This window comes from Typopeltis vanoorti, chromosome 13, assembly GCF_054136105.1.
Source record: "Typopeltis vanoorti isolate ZY-2024b chromosome 13, IOZ_Tvanoo_1.0, whole genome shotgun sequence".
Taxonomy (NCBI): Eukaryota; Metazoa; Arthropoda; class Arachnida; order Uropygi; family Thelyphonidae; genus Typopeltis; species Typopeltis vanoorti.
Genome location: NC_143561.1, coordinates 38638798 through 38660801, shown reverse-complemented (window position 1 = coordinate 38660801; position 22004 = coordinate 38638798). Strand labels below are relative to the sequence as shown.

Below are 22004 nucleotides of genomic sequence, written 5' to 3'. Positions count from 1 at the left end.
ATTTAAAGGCAATAAAAATTTAAAAATTCTCTTTTTTATTTAATGTTTGTATTTTGTATAGTATGTAATGCATCGAATTTTGAATTTATTGTACACTTTTTTTAAATAAATGTTTAATGTTTTATATGACTTTTTTTATTAAACAAAAGTGATGCACTTTTTCAAGTGGGGCCCGGACCACAGACTTGTCACGGGCCCGAAAATTTCTCTCGGCTGCCCTGCATACACCACCCAATCACACACTTCAAAGGTCTTAATAAGGACACCCATTTCAAAGCTGTAACCTTTGTTACATCTTTGAAACAGATGTCCATTGACCAACAGTTTTCGGTTTCAATTGCATGATGGATAACAGAAGGCTTTAAATATATCGATATTTACCTCAAAAATGATGACGAAGCCCAATCGAATGGCCAACAGACGCCAATAAAAATCCGTATGATTTCCTTCAGAGTCACGAAAGTCAGCGTACCTAGGGGGGGGGGGGGAAGCATCTATTTAGACTCAATTATGAAACGCTGTCGTCTGATTATCCGATTTCTGATTCGACAGAAATATTCAAGAAATAAATTACAAATATTTTCTCATGAATTTTGAAAATGTTTAAAAATTATACAATTGTATTAGAAATTAATTTGGCATTTAAAATATTCCATTAAAAATGAAATGTCTTTTTGATTTAATCAATGGAATTAATAAGTACGATTTATTTCTTGATTTGATTGATTTTATTTTGAAATTTTTAAAATTAATTTTTTTTTTTTTAGAATAATTTAGCGTGTTCAAATTCTACGGAATTTTATTTAATATTTTAAAATAAAAGTATATTTTAAATCAATTGAAGTCTGGCTAATCGCATTTAATATCCATTGCTACGTTTTTAAATTAGAAGATTTAACTTAATTAGTTATATTAAATTTAAATAATTCAAAATTTAATCATAAGCTAATTGTAATTTAACTATAAATTTATAATTAAGTTTTAAACATAACTGAAAAGCATAACAAGGACTTTTAAAACTGATATTGCAAAGCATCGATTTTGTTTTATTATTAAATGTAATTAATTAATTACATTACTTAAATTAATTATAATTAAACTTTAGGATTCTGCAATAAATTTCTTAAGTAGATTCGCATTATTTTTGGTTCGTACCTGCAATTATGATTAAGAGTGCCATTAGGGGCCCACGCCAAGGTGAAATTGATATATCCTTTCAAATTCCAGTTGTACTCGTACTCGTAAAGCATTTTCGGCAGGAAGTCGGATGTAAATGCAATCAGAAAACCCTGCAAAGAAAGAAAAATAAGGAAATTAAGGAAATAAAAAAGAAACAAAATAAACGAAATAAAAATAATAATCGACCCTTAATGAAGGGGTCAATAGTCTACAGGTAAGAAACATTCACCACTTCTGCACGAGACCAGTTAACTCACCCTCAGTTGAAAAAAAAAAAAAAAAAAAACTTTAAAGGTTCACCTTCCAAAGGATTGAAACCCAAGTCTTGGAAAGATACGTTGAGTGCAAAAATGACAAACATTCCACGTCTATTTCTGATCTATTACACTACTCATTCTCGATCACAGTAGTTTTTTTTCACATGTGGGAACTCGGACCACTCAAATTTCCATAAAGCCGGTCTTGTTGGCCGAGTGGTTAACGTATCCGCTCTCTAGCCAAGAGGCTGGGGATTCGAATCCCGCTAAGGGCATGGATGTGTGTGTGAATCCAACTAACCGTTTACCATATGTACTGCTGCAACCTGTGTCCTGGTGCAGTAACCCTTTGTGCCATAAAAATCAAATCAAACAATCCAAAAAAAAAAAAAAAGTAAAACTATTCAATATAATTGACAAACATTTTCATATTATAGTGCAATAGTAGTCTAAGTGAAGTAGTATCTTAAATGTCCAAAATTTCTGTAACTAAAATAAAGCAGAAATTGCAGCATGAGTCTTAGCATTAAGAAGTTTGATACCCATCGTCTTTATTGAAATTATCCCAAAACGTTCTCGATGACTGTGAGAGTTAGTGTGCATACATATAAGTATGTATCGTACTACATATACGATTACGTAGCGTAGGGATGTTTGGGACAATAATTTATATATCGGGTAAAAAAAAAAAAAAAAAAAAAAAAAAAAAATTAAATAGATATTAAATCTACTTGGATATTTTGACGCCAACATATCACCACGTCACAGGATTAGTTACATTTTAATTAATTTTCCTAACCATCATCTGGACTAATTTCAACTGTATTTAATATCGACTCCATCGTTTACATCTGATTTTATTTTTTTTTACGCGATCGAGTCGCTTACTTACGTTGCTCATCACAGCCAGGTGAGCCAACAGTTGCAGGATGCTGAACCAGATGCCAATATTCTGAGCTCTTTCGGCCACTGTACGACGCGTCTCGCAAACAAACTTCTGAGCGTCCAGTCTAATCTCGACCCAGTTGTTAAGAAGAGCAAACAGAGGTGCCAACGGGAAGGCAGCGACAAAGATTGTAATGAATCCGAACTGAAGCACTAAAATAAATAAAAGAAAATAAAAACACATTCTCACCAAATGAGTCAAAGTTCGTTGCAAATTGCCATAGTCACTTAATCTTCTTACAGATCGGAATACGTACCCATTTCGAGATATTCCTGAAAAAGGCCTTCGTTGTCGATGAGCTGGTAATCTTCTTCCCATCTGGTGAGTTCGACTGTCCCTACTAATTTGGTTCTTTTCCTGTGCCACCACGACTTCAACTTTCTGAAATCGTCAAAGAGTATATATTACACTTAGAATTACAGGTTGTGCAACATACACAAAAACAAACAAATCAATTAAAAAAAAATTGATCAAAACATGGTTTGAGTTGCTATATCATGGGAGAAGTAACAGTTTAGACAGTAGACAACATCCAAGACATATTTAGTACACAAGCTCGAGGATTAAACGGCTTAAGCTACCATTAACCAATATCGCATCATATTATTATAACCAATTTTAGCTGTCATTAATAATAATTATATTATTATTACAAACGCCTTCTGAAACGAGGATTCGTCGAGAAAAAGAAAACTTCCACTCGGCGGGGAATCGATTCCCGGTTTCTCGCGTGACAGGAGGGGATACTAACCACCATACTACCACGGAAGTATTCATATTTTCGACCATATTCTTCATAATTTTTAAATAGAATGGAATTTATATCAATCATTTGTATATCAAGGCATCCAAGAGAACAAAATAAAATTACTTACATAATTAAATATTTGTAAATAAAATTGTAAGCAAATGCGGATAATTTAATTTGCTCCATTTGTATTTTGAATAAAAAAAAAACAGGAATAAAAGCAGGAATCGAACCTAGGAGTATCCTAGGTTCGATTCCCGTCGACGACGTGAGGAGCTTGAGGATCTTCCTCAGCCATAGACAAGTTAGCCGGTCTTGGGTGTGGACAGCAGGGTTTTTGTTCCCAGTTTATCTGGGTTGAGCAATCAGGGCTTCCTCGTTCAAGCTTTCGACGTCGTACGAAGAACATGCGTCGTTTTACGAACGCTGAGATGTCAGACATGCACCTCGTTTACCATGTTATGTATCCAACTACTATTGAACTGTTCAGTCACGCCTAATAAATTTTTTTTACACTACTTACTGCCTTGTGTTATTTCTGTATCTTTGTGACCCTGTTAGTACCTTCCGGTGGCGTTTCCCGTCATGCTTTCCTATGTGAATATGGTTGATTTTGATGTTCTCTACCTCTCTCCAAAGTATGTACGTGAATTTTGAACTACCCTATATATATATATATATATATATATATATATATATAGGCATAAGCTTTGATCACTTGCCTAAGTATCCCATAATACAAAGCACATATCCTTACGGTCATGCAAAATGCTATGTATTATGGGAAGGGTCACTACCCAGACCGGTTTCGACCTTTATTGAGGTCTTCAGTAGGAACTAGACCCAGAGGTGGTGATACCATGGTTGAAGTAATGCAGAACTCATATTTACCTATACGAGTTGCCACAAGGTGCTTTGACCTTATTAAATAAAAATCTCAGGATGAGAGATAAAACCAAGTTTATAAAATTTCTTGGTATCTTTAAAGTATAGTATACCCAAGGTAAAAAACTTTCTATATCTCTCTCTCTCTCATCCTGAGATTTTTATTTAATAAGGTTTAAGCACCTTGTGGCAACTCGTATAGATAAATATAAGTTCTGCATTACTTCAACCATGGTATCACCACCTCTGGGTCTGGCTCCCACTGAAGAGACCTTAATAAAGGTCGAAACCCGGTTGGAAGCTTGACTGATGGATGGCAATGCTGTAGCCAATGAAGTTCTAACTGAGGCTCGGCTGTTGCTGTTATCCAGGTAGAGGGGCAACGAATGGCAATGCTGTAGCTCATGAAGTTACCTGAGGCTCAGCTGTTTCCCCCTCAGATGAGATATGAGCTGTTCTGCTCGGTGGTGGGGTGGGCCTGCCACTGGGTAGAGCCAACGCTGAGAATTCTTCTCAGTGACGGGGTGAGCCTGTTAGTGAGAGGGAACAACCGCCGAGTATTTGATCCTTTGGGTCCCTCGTTGTTGGGTGATCTCACGAGTTTTTTGGAGAGGTAATCTCGCACTTAAACAGGGAAACCGGTCTGGGTAGTGACCCTTCCCATAATACATATATACATGTCCGTAAGGAGATGTGCTTTGTATTATGGGATACTTAGGCAAGTGATCAGAGCTTATTCCACCTTTACCACGAGTTGCCTCAGACCTGAAAATACTTCAGACGCAAACTTGGCTTACTTGCTTGTTTTCTTACTTGGGAAAAAAAGGATTAAAATCAAATCAAGTTTATATATATATATATATATCAGTGGCGTAGCTTTTGTCGCCCGGGGTGGCTCCTGAGTTTGCCGTTCCTGTTTTTGTTTAATTTAAACTGAAAAACTGAGATTTCTTTAGAAAGTAGATCATAAATTTTTCCCCTCTTTGGATCAACCAATGAATGAAATAAGGAAGGGATGAAAGCAGTGACGAACTTTTTGTTTAGTTAAATAATTCAAGTACATAAAAATATGATTGCTATTTATAAACTATAAACTTTCTTGAAATGATCAAATACATTGTATTTAAAGAGAGGCATTTCATAATATTGTGCGCGAGTACATCAAGCTCCCTATTTTATCAGGTGGCGCCATCTATGGATACAGAATGTTATTAAAAGAAAAAAGTCAACCTTGCTTAATGGCTCTTTTTTATTTGAATTTTTTTTACTGACAATAAAACGACAGCAAAACTATTAATTCAAGAGATATGTTGGGGATAAAACAAACAGAATACATACGGTAGTAAAACCTCTTGTGCATTGTTGATGATTTGTTTTCCTATCATGATAATAGCAAGCTGCTGGGCCAATTCCATCAAGCATCCGCTGTTGTTGCACTAAAAAAAAATAATGAAATAAAATAAAATAAAAACGCTTCACCACAACATGAAAATGTCCATGCAAAACAGTAACGTCTTCTCAATTATATATATATATATATATTTTTTTTTTTATATACCGTAAATGTGTGAGATGATCACAGTACCTCTTCGTTCCTGAGTCCTAAGATGTGACCATAATGACCAGGGTAACCAGCAAACCTAAGAAATTGGCAAATTTAATAAAAAAAATTGGCAAATTTAATAACAAAAAATAAATAAATAAATAAATAAATAAACATAAATGCTTTATAGTTAATGTCTAATATCATTGAATTAATGTATTTACATATAAATAACTGATTTTTTTTTTTTTTACATATAAATAACGCGAGTCCCATTGTTACCGAGTTCAATCATAAACTTTTTACTATTATTCAGTTACGATCCAATTAGAATATAGTTGAGATATTTAATGAGCGATTTATAAAGGTATTTCATTCTTATGAATATGACATCATGCAGAACTTGAAAGCAGTGGAAAATAAGGGGAGGAGGAGGTGGAACTGTTAGTAAGTAAACAGGAGGTATATGAGGAATTGAATAGACTTGATGTGAATACGGCTGTGGGACTTGATGCTGTTTCACCACCTGTTTTGAGGGAACGTGCCAGAGAGTTAACAACAGCTTTTACATATCTTTTCAACATGAGTCTTGCACTGGGGCCAATTTCCAAAGAAGTGGAAAGAGGGTAAAACTGTTCCGATTCATAAGGGAGGTGATAATACTAGGGCTCTGAATTATAGGCCAGTCTGTGTATCTGGAGTTGTGGTTAAATTATTCAGAGAAGTTAATTAGGATCAAAATTCAGAATCGGGTGGACAACAGAAAAATATTCTTTGGTAGCCAGCAGGGAATTGTTAAAGGCAGATTGTGCTTTAGCAATCTGCTTACTTTTTATAATAAAGTGACAAATGTATTGGATAAGAGTGTTGCATATACAGTGGTATATTTAGATTTTACAAAGGCCTTTGATAAATTGCCACATGACAAGCTGGTAATTAAATGGAAAGGATTGGAGTGAACAGTAGATTAGTTCGCTGGATTGGAGATTGGCTGTCCGATAGGTATCAGTGAGTTGTCTATGGAGGAGCGATATCCCTGAAGAGGAAAGTTACTAGTGGTGTACCCCAAGGGTCTGTTTCCTGTCTATTTATGTTTATTTTGTATGTAAATGATATTGAGAGAGCGGTCTGAATGATGATGTGCAGTTCATTGCAGATGATGCTAAGCTGGAGAGCCTATTAGGAGTAGAGTGGATGCTGTGACTTTGCAAGAGGACTTGAATACACTGGATGAATGGGTACATGAGTGGGAATATCAATTTAATCTTGTAAAGTGTAAGGTTTAGAAATTTGGGAAGCAGAGATGAGATGTATAACACACAGTCGGTGGAAATATCTTGGAATAGGTAGAAGAAATGAGAGATCTGGGAGTGATTGAAGACAAGGACATAAAATTTTGGGGACATGTTGCTAAAATTGTGAGGACAGCACAGCGGATAATGGGAATAATACGGAGGGCACTGACTTGTAGAGGTAAGGATGTTATGGTTCCCTTGTATAAGGCTTTGATCAGGCCGCATATGGATTACTGATGACCTGGTGGTCACAGTAATCTGTGACCACCTGGTCACAGATTACTGTGACCAGGTGACAAAATCTGTGGTCACCAGGTGACCACAGATTTGGTCACCTGGTTTTTCCAAAAGATGAAGATGTATTGGAAAGGGCTCAGAGACGATTGACTAAGGAGGATTTCATTCCTGGAAGCAGTATAAGGAGAGTGTGAGCAAGGGGCTGAGGAGCAGGTGTTTTGCATGGAGAGTGGTGAGTGATTGGAATGCATTGCCCGAGAGTGTGATGTGCGCAGAAACAGTGAACATATTTAAGGCGCGGTATGATAAACTGTGTGTGTATAACAGTGGACCTACCACGATGAGTCTTTGACTCCATGGAGGTTTTTTAAAATAATAATGATCTTTTATGAATGCCATGTATTCTGCGATATTCATAGTAGAATTGGTATTTCGAGTCCTAATATGTTTCGATAAATTACGATAACTACTTAATCATTAGTAACGTGTGTTTATAAGCGCAGAGAGCATTTCATTAGAGTAATCTCACTGCTATCGTTATGATCCGACACTTATGAGGCTATCATTAACATTACAAGACCTTTCTCTTCTCACATATTCCCTCCTCTCTCTTTCGCGCGTTTTATTTGTCTCATTTTCTCCTGTCTTTTCAATTCTTTTCTCTCTCTCTCTCTCTCACACACACACAAACTGAACATTGCTTGTCTTCCTCTTCTGCCTCTTTCATTCTCTCATCTTTCTTTCATTTCATGCTCTTGTTTCTTTCATCTCTTCTTCTGCATTCTTCTTTTAAGTTTTTTTAATCTTGTTTGTTCTACCTCCCCTTTTCTTTCTCTCCGCATGCGCTTTCATTCTTCTTGTCACTTTCATTTTCTTTTATGATCTCTCTTCCTTTTTTTTCCTTATTCTGTTCTTCTTCTCTCATGGTCCTTCCTTTTCCATATCTCGTTCACTTTGATGATTTATTTTTTCATTTTGTTCGTATTTCTTTCTCTTTCATTCTCTCGCCTCCCTTTCTTTCTAATGCTATTTGCCCAAAGTTATACAATGCCTTTAAACAAGCACGATTTAATGCAAACAAAAGGCTACTTACCTTCCTTTGAAAAAAGCGATGTAGAATATAGAAGAGTAGAAGTTGATGAACTGGAACACGAACACTTTGAAGGTGAGGTTGTTATCGAAGTCCGTCTGAGTGCGGTGCATCTCTGAAAGATAATTTTTCATTGCAAACACGAACGATGGACGCACTTGTGGTCAAATATCTATCACTGAATTGTCCTGTTTTTACTTACCCCACTGAGTTAGTCTCAGAGCGAGTTTTTCATAAACTCTTCCGAGACACATAATAAGGATAAGATTGACCACAGCTCCAGTTGAACTAGAGATGAGCGCTGCAGCACCTCGAAACGTGTGGCTCCTGAACAGGAAAATCGATACCAGAACTCGGTAGATGATAACTGCAACTATGAAGATCATCACCAGTGTCATCTACAAAACGAAAAATGGTGTATTCCTACATTATGAACTTACAAGATTCTAGACTGATTTTAAATTTATTTAGTTTTCGAGTTTCATTAAGAAAAAGAAGGATTTTTTAGGACACTACAGCAACTTTCCCACGTTTTGTGAATTCAAAACGAATGTGCTGCCATCTCTTACTACAATGTTGAACCAATATCAAAATAAATACAGTATTCAACATTCTTTATGCTATTTTTCGAATATTTTCAGAATTTGCTTTGAACTAAAAATATAAAGAATTTGAGGTTTGGTGTCCATAATATAGATGTGAGATTTAGGAATATTTTTAATTCATCGTTTCTTTTGTATTTTACAGTCAAGCTAGGGATCCATTAAAAAAAAACAAAAAAACTGGCCCACTTAATAAATTTTATTGGGGATAAAAAAAAAAATAACCCTTCACTCGTTAAGGAAGAGTAATTTGTGAATATTACAACAAAGAGATAACCCAGAGTGACAAAATTTTACATACAGGAAAAAAAAAACCTTCTTAAGTTAAGCTAAAAAGATATTTTTTAAAGTAAATTTATTGTGCCGATTATGATATTTGATTTTTCCTTAATAAACTTTGTTAGAACATCATTTAGCTTTATTTAAAAATGGATAATTTTTATATACACTAAATTGTATTTTGGATTGTGGAAATTTTTTAACGAAATTTTTAAAGATATTTCGCCTGATAATTTGAAATAATAGTAAACGGAAGGACAGGATATCATTTCACTAATTCTTATGACGAAGATCGTTTGATTCAACTTCAAAAGAAAAAGTGATAGGAAATGGAAAAAAGTTGAAACCAGATGATTTCGTAATCTAATTTAACTATAAAAATTCAACCAAAGAACAATTTATGTTTAGCATATTGAGATAAATTACAAAAAAATGGTCAAAATTATTTGAGAAGTACAAAGGAGAGCGCGCAAGTCACAAGAATCCAAAGCACAAAAATCATGCAAATCAGAAATTGACGAATGTAATCATAGAAATTCATTTAAATAAAAATTTTATTCAAGAAGATAAAAAAAAGCCCTAAAGTTTTAAAGGTCAAAATTCATGAAGATCAAAATCATATTCTCAAAAAAAAAAAAAAAAAAAAAAAAAAAAATCAAGTTAAGAACTGCACTTTTAAAGTCGTAAACAATATCAAAATATGAAAAATAACTGACATCTCTATATCTTTTTCTCAGTCACCACCTTAGGAAGACACCGTCTTTGTCTATTTTGATACCCACCATGACTAAAATCGCTCCCCATCCAGTGGCCATTCTCTTAAAACGGACGTTCTGGGGGAAGGAAGGTTCTTTAATCCCAGTGATTGGATTTCGTTCTACGAATTGGGCTTTTGCTGCAAATTCTGGTCGGGGCCTTTCCTGAAAAGACAGAAAATGTTAGTTGATTCATTTCACAAGAACCAATGAAAAAAAAAAAAAAAAAAAGAAGAGAACTAATGACGGTAGCTAAGAAAAAAGTAGAAATAAAAATTGGAAAATTATCATAATCGAGCGCTGAATTACGGAAAAATTGTAAACATTGGTATTTATGGCCACCACTTAGTCGACTTCATTGGACAATAAAAAAGAAAATTGTTTTCTTAGAAACAGTAATAGTAATTTAACATTTTCCACTTATTTTTGCTTATTTGTATCTGTACAAAAATAATGGTGAATGCCGCTAAGCGTTTTTATTTAAAATTGCTTCTAAAAATTGGAGTGTTTTATAAAAAAGAATCATCGATTCTTATTCTTTTATTGCCTTTAAATGTATCAGACCCTGTTTTCGCATATTTTATCTAATTGTAGAGATTTATTTGAGCAAAAATAGACAAAAAAAAAAAAATGTTTACTTCCAATAGGAAAGAAAAGTGGAATTGTCTCATTAGACAAATATAAAAAAATGCCACAACACACACATAAAGAAAGGATTCAACGTTGTAAATATTCAGAAAATATTGCAGAAAATAATATTAAGAAATGGTTTTCGTATGTGGGAGCGAGAGTTTTCATAAATAATTTTAGGTGGGAGATGAATTTCATCGCCCGGTGTGAGACAATCACTCAGCTTATTGAAGGCCTGAAGTGGATTGAAAAAGTTTCAAGTATGGTCTCTAGAAAAGGGTTTTTGAACGATGGAAAAATGAACAAAAAACATATAAAGTTGATAAAAACGAAAAAAAAAAAAATCTGTAGTCTCCTACAGTACGAATGTACTATAGGTTTATAATAGCTTTTCGTCAGTGGGAGCAAAAAAGAATTCAACTGAAAAATAATTCTGTTTTTAATTTCAATGGTTTTAAATCACGTGATCTACGACTGGTTTGGTTGGTGAGCAATTACATTTCCAGAGACAAGCAAACAAACTACAATTCAGTTCGAATAAGCATAGTTGGCAAAATAAAGAATAATTTTGAACAAGCATAGACTGCGCTCCAATATGTCTTAGATCAATTCATATCTAGAGAAATTCTGTTAGAGAATAAAGATGGCAACGTAACATAATGGGATATGTAAATGATTTGCAAGAGAATCTGATCATCCGAAACCGAAAGAATGTTTGAAAATGAACGGAACCCATTAAGAAGAAGTTTTATATTAGGATGAAAGAGTAATGGATTGTTTGTTCTCCAAATTTCAGTGCAATTTAGTGAACCCGCACTGTAACCAAAATGAACCATTAGAAACAGAGACAGAATATAAAGTACAATAAAGCCTAAAGGCTTTCACAAATATCCATGTCTACAGTGGTTTGGAGAGAGAGAGAGAGAGAGAGAGAGAGAGAGAGAGAGAGAGAGAGAGAGAGAGAGAGAGAGAGGAGACGCTGTCCACTCTACCAACCAGACCAACAATAGACGATTCTCTCCCAATTTGGAGTGGAGAGTCAGTGTTACTTTACGTCAATAAAAGCTATAACAGTTTGTTAAAGCATTGCTAATGAACATATCGTTAACGTAACCCAATGAATCCCGAGTGCATATAGAATCCCAGGAAGAACTAATTAAGACCACAGGGGGATGGAGGGATAAGAGTGTTTCCTAGATTGATTACAACGATATGGGAGACACGATCATGGCCTAGAGATTGGAAGAAGTCGGTTTTCATACCACTACATGAGAAGGGATATATAAAGGTTTGCACGAACTATAGTACTATTAGTTTAATCTCTCATGCAAGCAAGATTTTATTACATATCATTCTAAATAGGGTTGAGGCAGGTTTTAGGAAAGGTAAGGGTACCAGATATAGATCCTTTGCCTTAGACAGATCATAGAAAAGTATAAAGAATTTCGACTCCTATGGGAACGTGTTTCATAGACTACTCCAAATCTTTTGACTGCATTCAGCATATGAAAGTGTGGGAAGTAATGAAAAGAATGGGTTTTCCTCAACACACATTCAGATTAATTGCTAACTTGTACAGTGAGCAGGAAACCACGCTGAGAACAGGTGTTGGATTAACTGATTGGCTTCAGTTTGGCAAGAGAGTTAAGCAAGGATGCCTACCTCACTCACTTGTTTAGTATCTATGCTGAGGATATCATGCCTGAATCATTGGACGAGTTTAAAACAGGAGCTAGAACGAATCCTTAACAGAGGTAATAAGATCAGCAATAACAGAGGATTTCAACTCAATTAGCAAGACAAAGATTATGGTTCTTAAAGGAAATACAGAAAGGGAAGCTCCTGAGAAACAAGTACACCTTAATGGGAAAAAAATTGAGGAAGCCACAAAGTTCGAATACCTGGGATCCGTTATTAATGTGAATAATTTCTCCTCAGAAGACATCAGAAGAAGACTAGGAATGACTAAAACAACAGCCAGATGAGGCGTTACAGAAAGCTGCTGAGGATACTGAAAGGCGGTCAAATGGATGGGTGTTAGAAAAGATTGGCAGAACTTGAAAACTCCTTAAAGATATTGACAGAAGAAAGCGGAAATACTTTGGACACGTTGAAATGATGGAAGGAGGACTTCTAAAACCAGTAACAGAAGGTAAAGTTCCTGGAAAAAGAGGAAGGGGTAAACCTTCAATGCGATGGATGGTATGCTTGGAGTGAACTCTCTGATCTTCAGGGAGTTAACGTCTTCAGAAAAACATATGACAGGACTACCTGGCGAGGACTGATGTGAAACATACCAAGAAAAAGAGTGACCACCGGGCATCTGATGATGTCCAATGAGCTGATGGATGGATGGATGGATGATCCAATGAACTTTAGTAAATTCACAAGTGTACATACCCAAGCTTAGTATGATGAAGTATTCTTGTTTCGATTCGGTTGTTCTCTACAATCAGAAATTTGCGCTGGTGGCTGATGGGATTTTTTCTCCTGTTTCCTAACTTCCAGGATAAAGTCTTAAAATCCACTAAACCTCTCAAGCGAAAAGTATCTACTCACGGAACCACCTTGTGGCTCAGTACCGAACGAAAATCTTCTCTTCTGAGAATCAGGCGACCACTTTATTATTATTATAAACTACACTATTCTTCATAGGAAAATCTTTCTACAGGATGTCCCAAAATTCACACAAGAAGCAATTTTGATAGAAAACAGAGGTTTTTAATTAAAAATTGTAATTTCTTATTGATTCATAAAGTATACAGTATAGGGTTATGCATGGAATACCATATCGCGTAAATGGCCTCCACGGCTTTGCTGGCACATACGCACTCTTTTGTGAAAATTTTCTATGACCGTTTTGCATAAATGTGGCTGAATCCCAAAGAAAAAAGTCCAACGGCGTTAAGTCACATGATCTGGGCGGCCAATTCTGATCACCAAAACGGGAAATGACACGACCAGGAAATGACTCATGCAGTAATTGAATTGTTTCTCGGGCTGTATGGCATGTGGCACCGTCTTATTGAAACCACATGTCGTCCACATCCATATCTTGCAATTTAGGCACAATAAACTGGATTATCATGTCGCGATAGCGAGCACCATTAACTGTTATTGCCTTACCAGCCCCATTTTCGAAGAATGGACTGATGATGCCTCCAGCCCAAAATCCGCACCAAACAGTGACACGTTGTGGATGCATTTGTTTCTCAACAATCACTCGTGGATTTTCTGAACCTCAAATGCGACAATTTTGTCGATTAACGAAGCCATTAAGATGAAAATGAGCCTCATCGCTGAAGATGATTTTGTTCGAAAAATAAGCATCCACTTGTTGTTGTTCCATAATCCATTCAACGAACTATCTTCGCTGTATGTGGTCATTTTTAATAACCCTGAACTGTCAGCTATCACTCTGTCTTTTTTTTCTCGTTGGCAACACTTTACCGCACAAATGGCGCTAAATTTAAATCTTGCGTGAATTTTGGGACACCCTGTAGATGTGTATGAATGAAAAAAAAAAAAAAAAAAAAAACAATCATGTAAGTTGCCGTGATTATGCTAGAGCACTGAAAATCTTGAAGGGCTGTCAGTGCTTTGTAAAGACTATAATTCATAAAGACTAGTTTTTAAAGTGATTTACTATATTATATAGGAACATATCCAATTCTTCCTTTAAAATATAATTTCCTGCATAGAATACTTGTCAATAATTTTAAACATTGAGCAAATTTCACGTTAAAAGTCGATTCAAAATATTTAATTAAAACAGACAGCTTTTTCTCAGTGGTTACCCATTAAAATCTGCACACTGCCGTAGTATTAGTTCTTTCAATAAATTATCTTTTTAGATATAGTTTATTATCTATTTTTATTATTATTATTATTAATAGTAGTAGTAGTAGTAGTAGTATTCGTGACACCTCCAAGGAATCCGAAGACTCATCGCGGGAGGACACCTACAACTGTCTCAACCACTACACCGAACATCTACTACGAATCATCTCCATCAACGCCATCTACCGCCCACCTCCATCACTACCACAACTAGTATTTTTTTGTCTGTAAATTGCGTGTGTTCTAAATATTATATAAATCGATGATATATAAATATTATATATCATCGATTAGTAACAATAATTAGAAGTAGGAAAGTCTCAATGCGAGTAGCCAATACTTTGGAACATAATCAGTAAATGAAGTTCATTAATTATTTTCACAGAAAAAATAAATAAAATATAATTAAGTGAAGTTTATCTCTGTGAATATATTTTTACAACTAAGCGGCATTCCAATTTATTTCCACACAAATATACTTACTTCTGGCCTTTTTTTTTTTTTTTTTTTAAACTGTGAAACAAATATTAAAACATAGAATTCGACATTAATTTATAAAATTTATCATGTCTAATTATTAGGTAAATTTAAATTGCCTAGCGAACAACTTAAGCTACAAATGGAGCTCTTAGTTGTAGATCGTCTGTTTATTTATCGACAATGAAAGAAGCGCCCTCTCGCAAAGATATTTATTCGCAGTTATGAGATATTTACTAAACGTTGATTTGTGATAGATTCACACGGTGCTTATTATTATTCTGGGCAATAAAATTCATCTACCACTTAAATAAAAATATCTAAACATGCATCGAAACAAAAGTGAACACTCAGGTTTCGCGTTATTCAAATTTCGAAGATTTCGGCATCTTGGAAAGATAAATAAAAAATAATAAATCATCTAAAGCCTTTTATTACCAAATGGAGAAAGCGAGGCCATTTAGCCTTGCTAATGTCCATCCTTAGCCGTCCCTGCGAATAGAATCAAACGAATGACAGACTTCTTTTACTTTTTATAAAATTCTACACATATTTACAGTTAAATAATAAACCATGATGTATTCACGTGCTATTACAGTTGGTGAGTTAGGTCTGACATGCCGTACTTACCTCCTCCTCTTCGAAGTCCATGCAATCCCAATGATGAGCTAAACTAGCACTTTTTCTTTTCCAGTACTCCAAAAATGTGACCGCTGAAACGAAAAAAATCAATCGGGAATTAAAGAAAATTGATACACGTCTAAATGTAAGTTAAAAACAACAACTAAAAAACTAAAGTCATCAGAAATTTGCCAGCGATGTCAGTCTAAAATATATCCACAATGGATATATTTTAGATAGAATAATAACAGACAGGAATGAGAAAAGATAACATTAGCTCAGGCAAAAATAAATTACAAATCCTGATTAGACAAGTAAGAGAAGATATAGAATAAAATAACTTAGTCTTACCCCAGAAGGAAACAAATATAGCGTAGAAGACTGTCCCAGGATGGTCGAAGAGGTAGGACATCTTGCTGAAAAAGCACACGTCACTGAGGTACCAGTAACCACAGCCGTAGCTTTCGTTACAGCGAGGACACATCCGATAAGTAGTGCCGCTACTGCAGACGTCGTTGCTGTAATAGTTGATAAATTTACATTACATTTAAATTTATAAGAATAATTAATATTTTCGCAGAAGGATGCTATTGAATTATATCAAAAATATTTTGATAATATTCTGCTAATAGTTTACAACTATGACGTATACGCAAAGCATATCAATTTGGGCTCAGATCTTATATTTTGGTCTTCTAAAGCATTTCTAATTTCATTAATCAATATCCACCTACATCTTATTTTTCATTTGTTTTTTCACTGTTTTTTAGTACACAAAATATCAATCTAATTATGCATTGCAATATTTTGTAAATATCCAACTTAATGTGTCAAAATATATACATATTTAAGGCAATTTTGCTAATATATCTTTGATAATTCCACGTGTTCTCTGGTTGGCTGGTTTATAAGTTTTGGAGGAGTTAAAATTCCGGTTTTCTGGATGAAAAAGTCTTACCCTTTGATATTTTTTACGCATAGGATTAATACATTTGCATTGAGTAGAAAAACAAAAATTCAAATTAGTTCTGTTATGGGTGCGAATCCTATCATCGTCACGGATGCTTCTGAATGATTTCAGGTGGCAGGCGGATTTCATCGCTTTGTATGAGACCACTGCTTTGCTTATTGGAGGCCTGAAGTGGTTTGGAAAAAAAGTACCATGTTTGATCTCTATAGAAGGATTTCCCAGTTAGCTGACCCTTAGCCTAAGCATGTTACTGATATGCGCTATAGATTTAAATCTTTCATGGGTTGAGTTGTCATAAAAGTTATTATTATGATATAATTATTAGACAATCATATTAATACCACGAATTAGACCTGGCTTTATACACATAATTAGAAACTTTTATTTAATAGTGTATTGGATCCCCCTTTAGCTCGAATTACAGCACATATGCGGTTTGGCATAGATTCCACAAGGTATTGGATTGTATCTACGTCTATAACATACAGGCATCTCACAGACAGTCCTTTAACTGGCTCAGATTTGATGGAGGAGGACTTTACTCCTAGCCATGTGCTAGGAAGGTGGTGGAAGTCGCTGTCAGGTGCGCTGAACCACTGTTGAGCAATTCTTGTGCGATGGACAGCAGCACTGTCGTCCACTAAACAACTGTCGCCTGTTGGATAAAAAATCAACATTACAGGATGGACTTGATCGGCGACAATGTTCAGATGTTCCTTGGAGGATACCCGACCTTCCAACAATAACAGGGGACCCTTTCCATACGAAAAGAAAATGCCCCACAAAATGACCTCCAAAATATTGAGTTATGTTTACAAGGCAAGCTGGGATTCATTGCTTCGGGGGCTTCACTCTGAAAGATCCTTTGTTTTTCACATTTGTCATCAACACTGTTGACGATTACTGGCCAGCCACATTCTTAAATAGTTGCTTGGAACATATCTGATGTACGTGACTAAGTATTTTGCAGATAAACGTCATTACTGCGTAAATGACGTTTACATACACCTGCATAAAGAAATTCATTATATCAGAGAGGAAGGAAATTAATGGGAATTACCGGAATGTTTATGGTGTTTTATCTTTAACTGACATATTAATAAACTTGGTACAATTCAGCAAATAAATAAATAAATAAAATAATATAATAAATGAATAAAGAAACACATATGCACACAATATCGAATGAAATGGTGACCTTATATTACAAGTTTAACTTTTGACAGAAAAGTAAATTTATGTTCTAACTATTTCATTATTATTTTTTTTAATATCCAAAGAAGTAGGCGGCACTCTTAAAGTCGTAGCTTTTTGGAAATCGACAGACGGTTAGTCTCTATCCGTCATCGTCATAGCAATTGATGCATTTTTGTTATCGTAGTAGACAGGGCCGGCGGAAGCGCGCATGCAGAGCATGCGTGCTTCCGCCAGGGAGCGGTTCATAAGTTAATTTTTAAGAAACAAAATTTTTATCATAAAAACAAAAAAAAATCTTAGAATGATCAATATTAAAATAAATAAGGCCGGATACACCGAATAAAAATTAAAAAAAAAAAAAGTATATTGCCGCCTCTTTGATCAGCCGGCTGTTTACAATTTGCAGCTAGAGCAGGTTAAATGCTTGCCTACAGAATGTTGTGTCTACTGCCGTCTATCTAAAGTGAAACGGTGAACGGTTTTTATGCCCAGAAACAAATTTTCGTACAAAACATTTGTTGCTAGTTAACCAGTCATATGGTACACATCTCAGTAGGCTACTGACAATAGCGCAGTGCCGACTATTATTTCGTCTCTGTGTCATGTTGTGTAATAATTTCTTGTGGGTATAAAATAGAAATGGAATCAAAAATTAAAAAAAAAAAAGTTATTCGGTGAACAAAATCGTAAGCGTCACGCTGCGAAAGAAGCAGATATTAAGAAACAAACTGGGGCTCTTAATAAATTTATTAAAATATTAAAATATTCTGATGCAGATTGTAACCAACTCGATACATCAGAAATCACAGTTGAAGAACCGCGCACATCATCCAGTTGGCATGAAGGTACTATTGCAACTATTGAACAAGATAATTGAACATGATTTAAGTGAAAAATAGTTAGGATTTAGTCAACTACAACAAGATTTAGTTGTAGTTGACCACGAAACTAACACATTGCTAGTCTCTGTAAATTTAGAAGATCCAGGTGAATGGGGAAATATTGATGAAAAATTACGAGCTGTTTTAATTGAAATGGGGCCTGTTCAAAAGAAAAAAATAATATATCCCAGAAATACATATGGTCGTAAATTTGGCCACACGTATTATAATAGAAAAATGGAAAACAGGAGCTCGTGCCAAGAACATGGCTCATTTATTCCGAAACTTTAAATTCTGTTTTTTGCTTTTGTTGCAAACTTGTCGCACCTACTAAATCAACTGAATCACCTACTGAGTCTTGTAGAAGGTCATAACGATTGGAGAAATGTAAGTACAACTTTACATAGACATGATACTAGCAAAACTACTATTGATTTCCAGACTCAAAGCATGTATGAAATGGAAAAGAAACATTGGACGAGTGTTTTAGAACGCTTGATTGAAATGATAAAATTCCTTGGTAGTCGAAATTTAGCTTTTCGCGGATCATCTGATAAATTATATGAAAGGAGTAACGGCAATTTTTTAAAATTAGTCCAACTGTTTGTTATGTTTGATCCCGTTATGGAAACTCATGTTGAAAGGGCCCTACAACGAATATAATAGGGTACACTATTTGAGTAAAGACAGTCAAAATGAAATATTGGAAACTTTAAGTAACGCAAGCAGGGATACAATTTTATTATCAATTCTAAAATCTAAATATTATTCCATAATTTTAGACTGCACACTTGATGCAAGTAAAACAGAACAAATGACCGTTATTATTCGCTTTGTTTCCTGTGACAATGGAATTTTCAAGATCAGGGAAAACGTTTTAGGTTTTGCAGATATATCAGATTCCACAGGACGTGGTTTATGTGCAACAATAATGGAACAACTGGAAAATGGAACATTCCCATTGAAGACATGCGAGGTCAAGGGTATGAAAATGGAGCAAATATGAAAGGGAAAAAATATGGGCTCCAAAATTTGCTTTTGAACAAAAATCCTCGAGCGTTTTACGTGCCATGTGCTGCTCATACTCTAAATTTAATCATTAACGATGCAGCCATAGTGAATGCAGATACAATTAGTTTCTTTGCAATTATTCAAGAAATATAAAATTTCTTTTCATTCTCTTACAAACGTTGGGCAATCCTGTAGGAGAAATTTATGATGCACTTTTTCAAATTTTAAATAATGAAAATTTTAATAAAGAAACTCAGCATGAAGCACAACCATTATGTGCTAAAATAAAGGATTACAAATTCATTTGCTCTCTTATAACTTCGCATGATTTACTTACCAGAATAAACCTATGAGTAAAAAGCTTCAAGACGAAAATATGAACATTACACTTGCTTTACAATCTATCAAAAACTTAAAAATATTCTTACAAGAGTATCGATGAGATACAAATTTTAAAGAAATTCTAAAAACGGCAAAAGAACTGAGTGAAGAGGTGGATGGAGAACAAGAATTTAAAACTGGTACGGAAGTTCGACGACGAAAGAAGACACGACAATTTGACTACGAGCATCATGACGAATCGCCAGAAGATAAATTTAGAGTGAATGTGTTTTATACATTTCTAGACGTTGCAATGTGTTCGTTAATAGAACGTTTTGAACAACTAAAAACATATTATGATAATTTCTCTTGTATAGATTACTACAAATTAATAACGAAGATTTACGAAAAAATTGTGACGATTTAGAGATTCTCTTGAAGGACTGCGACAATAAAGACGTAAATGCAAGACGTAGAACTATATGACGAGTTATGTGCTTTCCGGGATATTTTTCGGAAGGATAATTTAAATATTCAAAAGACCTTTCGATATTCTTAATTTTATTGTGTCCAATAATTTATCTTTCCCTAATTTTTCAGTTGCTTTAAGAATACTATTAACTTTACATGTTAGTGTAGCGAGCGGAGAACGTTCCTTTTCCAAGTTGAAATTGATTAAAACCTACTTAAGAACAAATATGTCACAAAAAAGGCTTGTTAGTTTGGCGTTAATAGCTATTGAAAATGATATATGTGCGGAATTAGACGTTAAGACCATTATTTCTAATTTTGTGAATATGAAATCAAAAACCTTAAAATTTTAATTAAAAAAATTTCAAGTATATTTATGTAATTTAATTTTTTTTCTGTTATTCTGAAGATGTTATTTTTTGAATACCTATATTAAATGTTCTAATTATTTCTGAATTCTTTTCTTATTTTCTCATCTGTTTTGAGTTTTTTTTATTTTTCTAAAAGATAGTTCCACTTATAAAAATTATTAAAAAAATTTTACAAGTTACTAAGAATTTAGTAACTTGTAAAATGCAAGAATTTTTTAAACCTTAGTTCAAATAAATTTTAACTTTAATTAAAATTCATGTTAATTTTGTTAGCGGGTCGGTGAGAAGGCTATAATCCCTGTATCATTATATTCAACGATTAAAGTGAAGTGGCTTTATCAAAATTTGTTTTAACTTTTGAAAATTTTTTGAATATTCTGTTTTTAACGATTATCCTGCCTAGCCAATACCCCGGTTCGTTACATTTAGCGAACCAACGTGTAGCTGTTCCGTCAAAATTTATTTAAGAAATTTCAAATAATTAAAATTTTTATTATCGTAAAAGAACCACACTCTCCCGGATCGTTACAGGGGCGCTTAAATAGAAATTGCATGCGGGCGCCAAAGACCCTAGCGCCGGCTCTGATAGTAGACGAAAGGTGACAAGAATACGGCAGGCAAACAATTGTCATCTTGTGTTCCTAATCCTAATTATCATCTGCAGGTATATCGTATTCTAATCGTGTTCTAAAGAGCTTTTGTTCATTTTTTAACAACCAAGCAATGTCCAGCAGCAGAGTTTTACAATTTAATCGACATCTCGTATACTGATATTCAATGGTATCTTCTACTGGTTTTTTTTTTTTTTTTACAGAGTTTATACTAGAAATACACGTGTGTTTAGTTTCCATATAACATCGCAACCTATAAATCATACTATAGTGTAGTGACACAATGATTCCTACCAGAATTTCTTTTCCCTTGAAGTATAATTTGGCATATTTAATTTTATGGTTTGATTTCATTGACAGTATTAGCAAAGACTATAAGACCAGACGACTCTGTAAAAATCAGAGTTTCCCAGGAGGAAAAGCCATTCTGCATTCGTATGAGAAAAGCTAATGTATTAATATTGTCTAAATAAAAGATTTCTTATTGATAATCAGTTATCTTATGAAATCATGTTTATCTGGAAGTACTGCATTATACTACTTGTCGGGGAGGAGGACGCAACATATTACTAGTGGAAAGTCCTGATTTCTTTCGTCACTACAATGATTCTCGAGGCCAAGCCATAGTCAGAGAATTGTTGATTTTTATTACAAGAATCATTAAAGCCATTATTCAATCTTTTCTCTAACTTTGATTGCAAGTTAAAAGTTATTAAAGTGCAATTTGATCATACAAAAATATTCAAAAGATGACATAATAAAAAATTTGATTATTGGTTTATAACCT

At 34.4% G+C, this 22004-nt stretch overlaps 1 protein-coding gene across 3 annotated transcripts in view; it reads right to left on the bottom strand.

Annotated features, from left to right (window-relative positions):
- Positions 1-22004, bottom strand: part of LOC150100060 (anoctamin-7-like) — a 74808-nt gene that overhangs the window by 3570 nt on the left and 49234 nt on the right. For all 3 annotated transcript variants that reach the window (XM_090402353.1, XM_090402352.1, XM_090402351.1), the window contains exons 10-20: positions 15736-15902; positions 15394-15476; positions 9844-9981; positions 8383-8578; positions 8184-8295; positions 5601-5655; positions 5354-5451; positions 2639-2763; positions 2329-2534; positions 1156-1289; positions 382-472 (exon numbers count right to left, since the gene is read on the bottom strand). In XM_090402353.1, the coding sequence (XP_090258479.1) occupies positions 382-472; positions 1156-1289; positions 2329-2534; positions 2639-2763; positions 5354-5451; positions 5601-5655; positions 8184-8295; positions 8383-8578; positions 9844-9981; positions 15394-15476; positions 15736-15902 (1405 nt within the window). The remainder of the gene's footprint in view (positions 1-381; positions 473-1155; positions 1290-2328; positions 2535-2638; positions 2764-5353; positions 5452-5600; positions 5656-8183; positions 8296-8382; positions 8579-9843; positions 9982-15393; positions 15477-15735; positions 15903-22004) is intronic.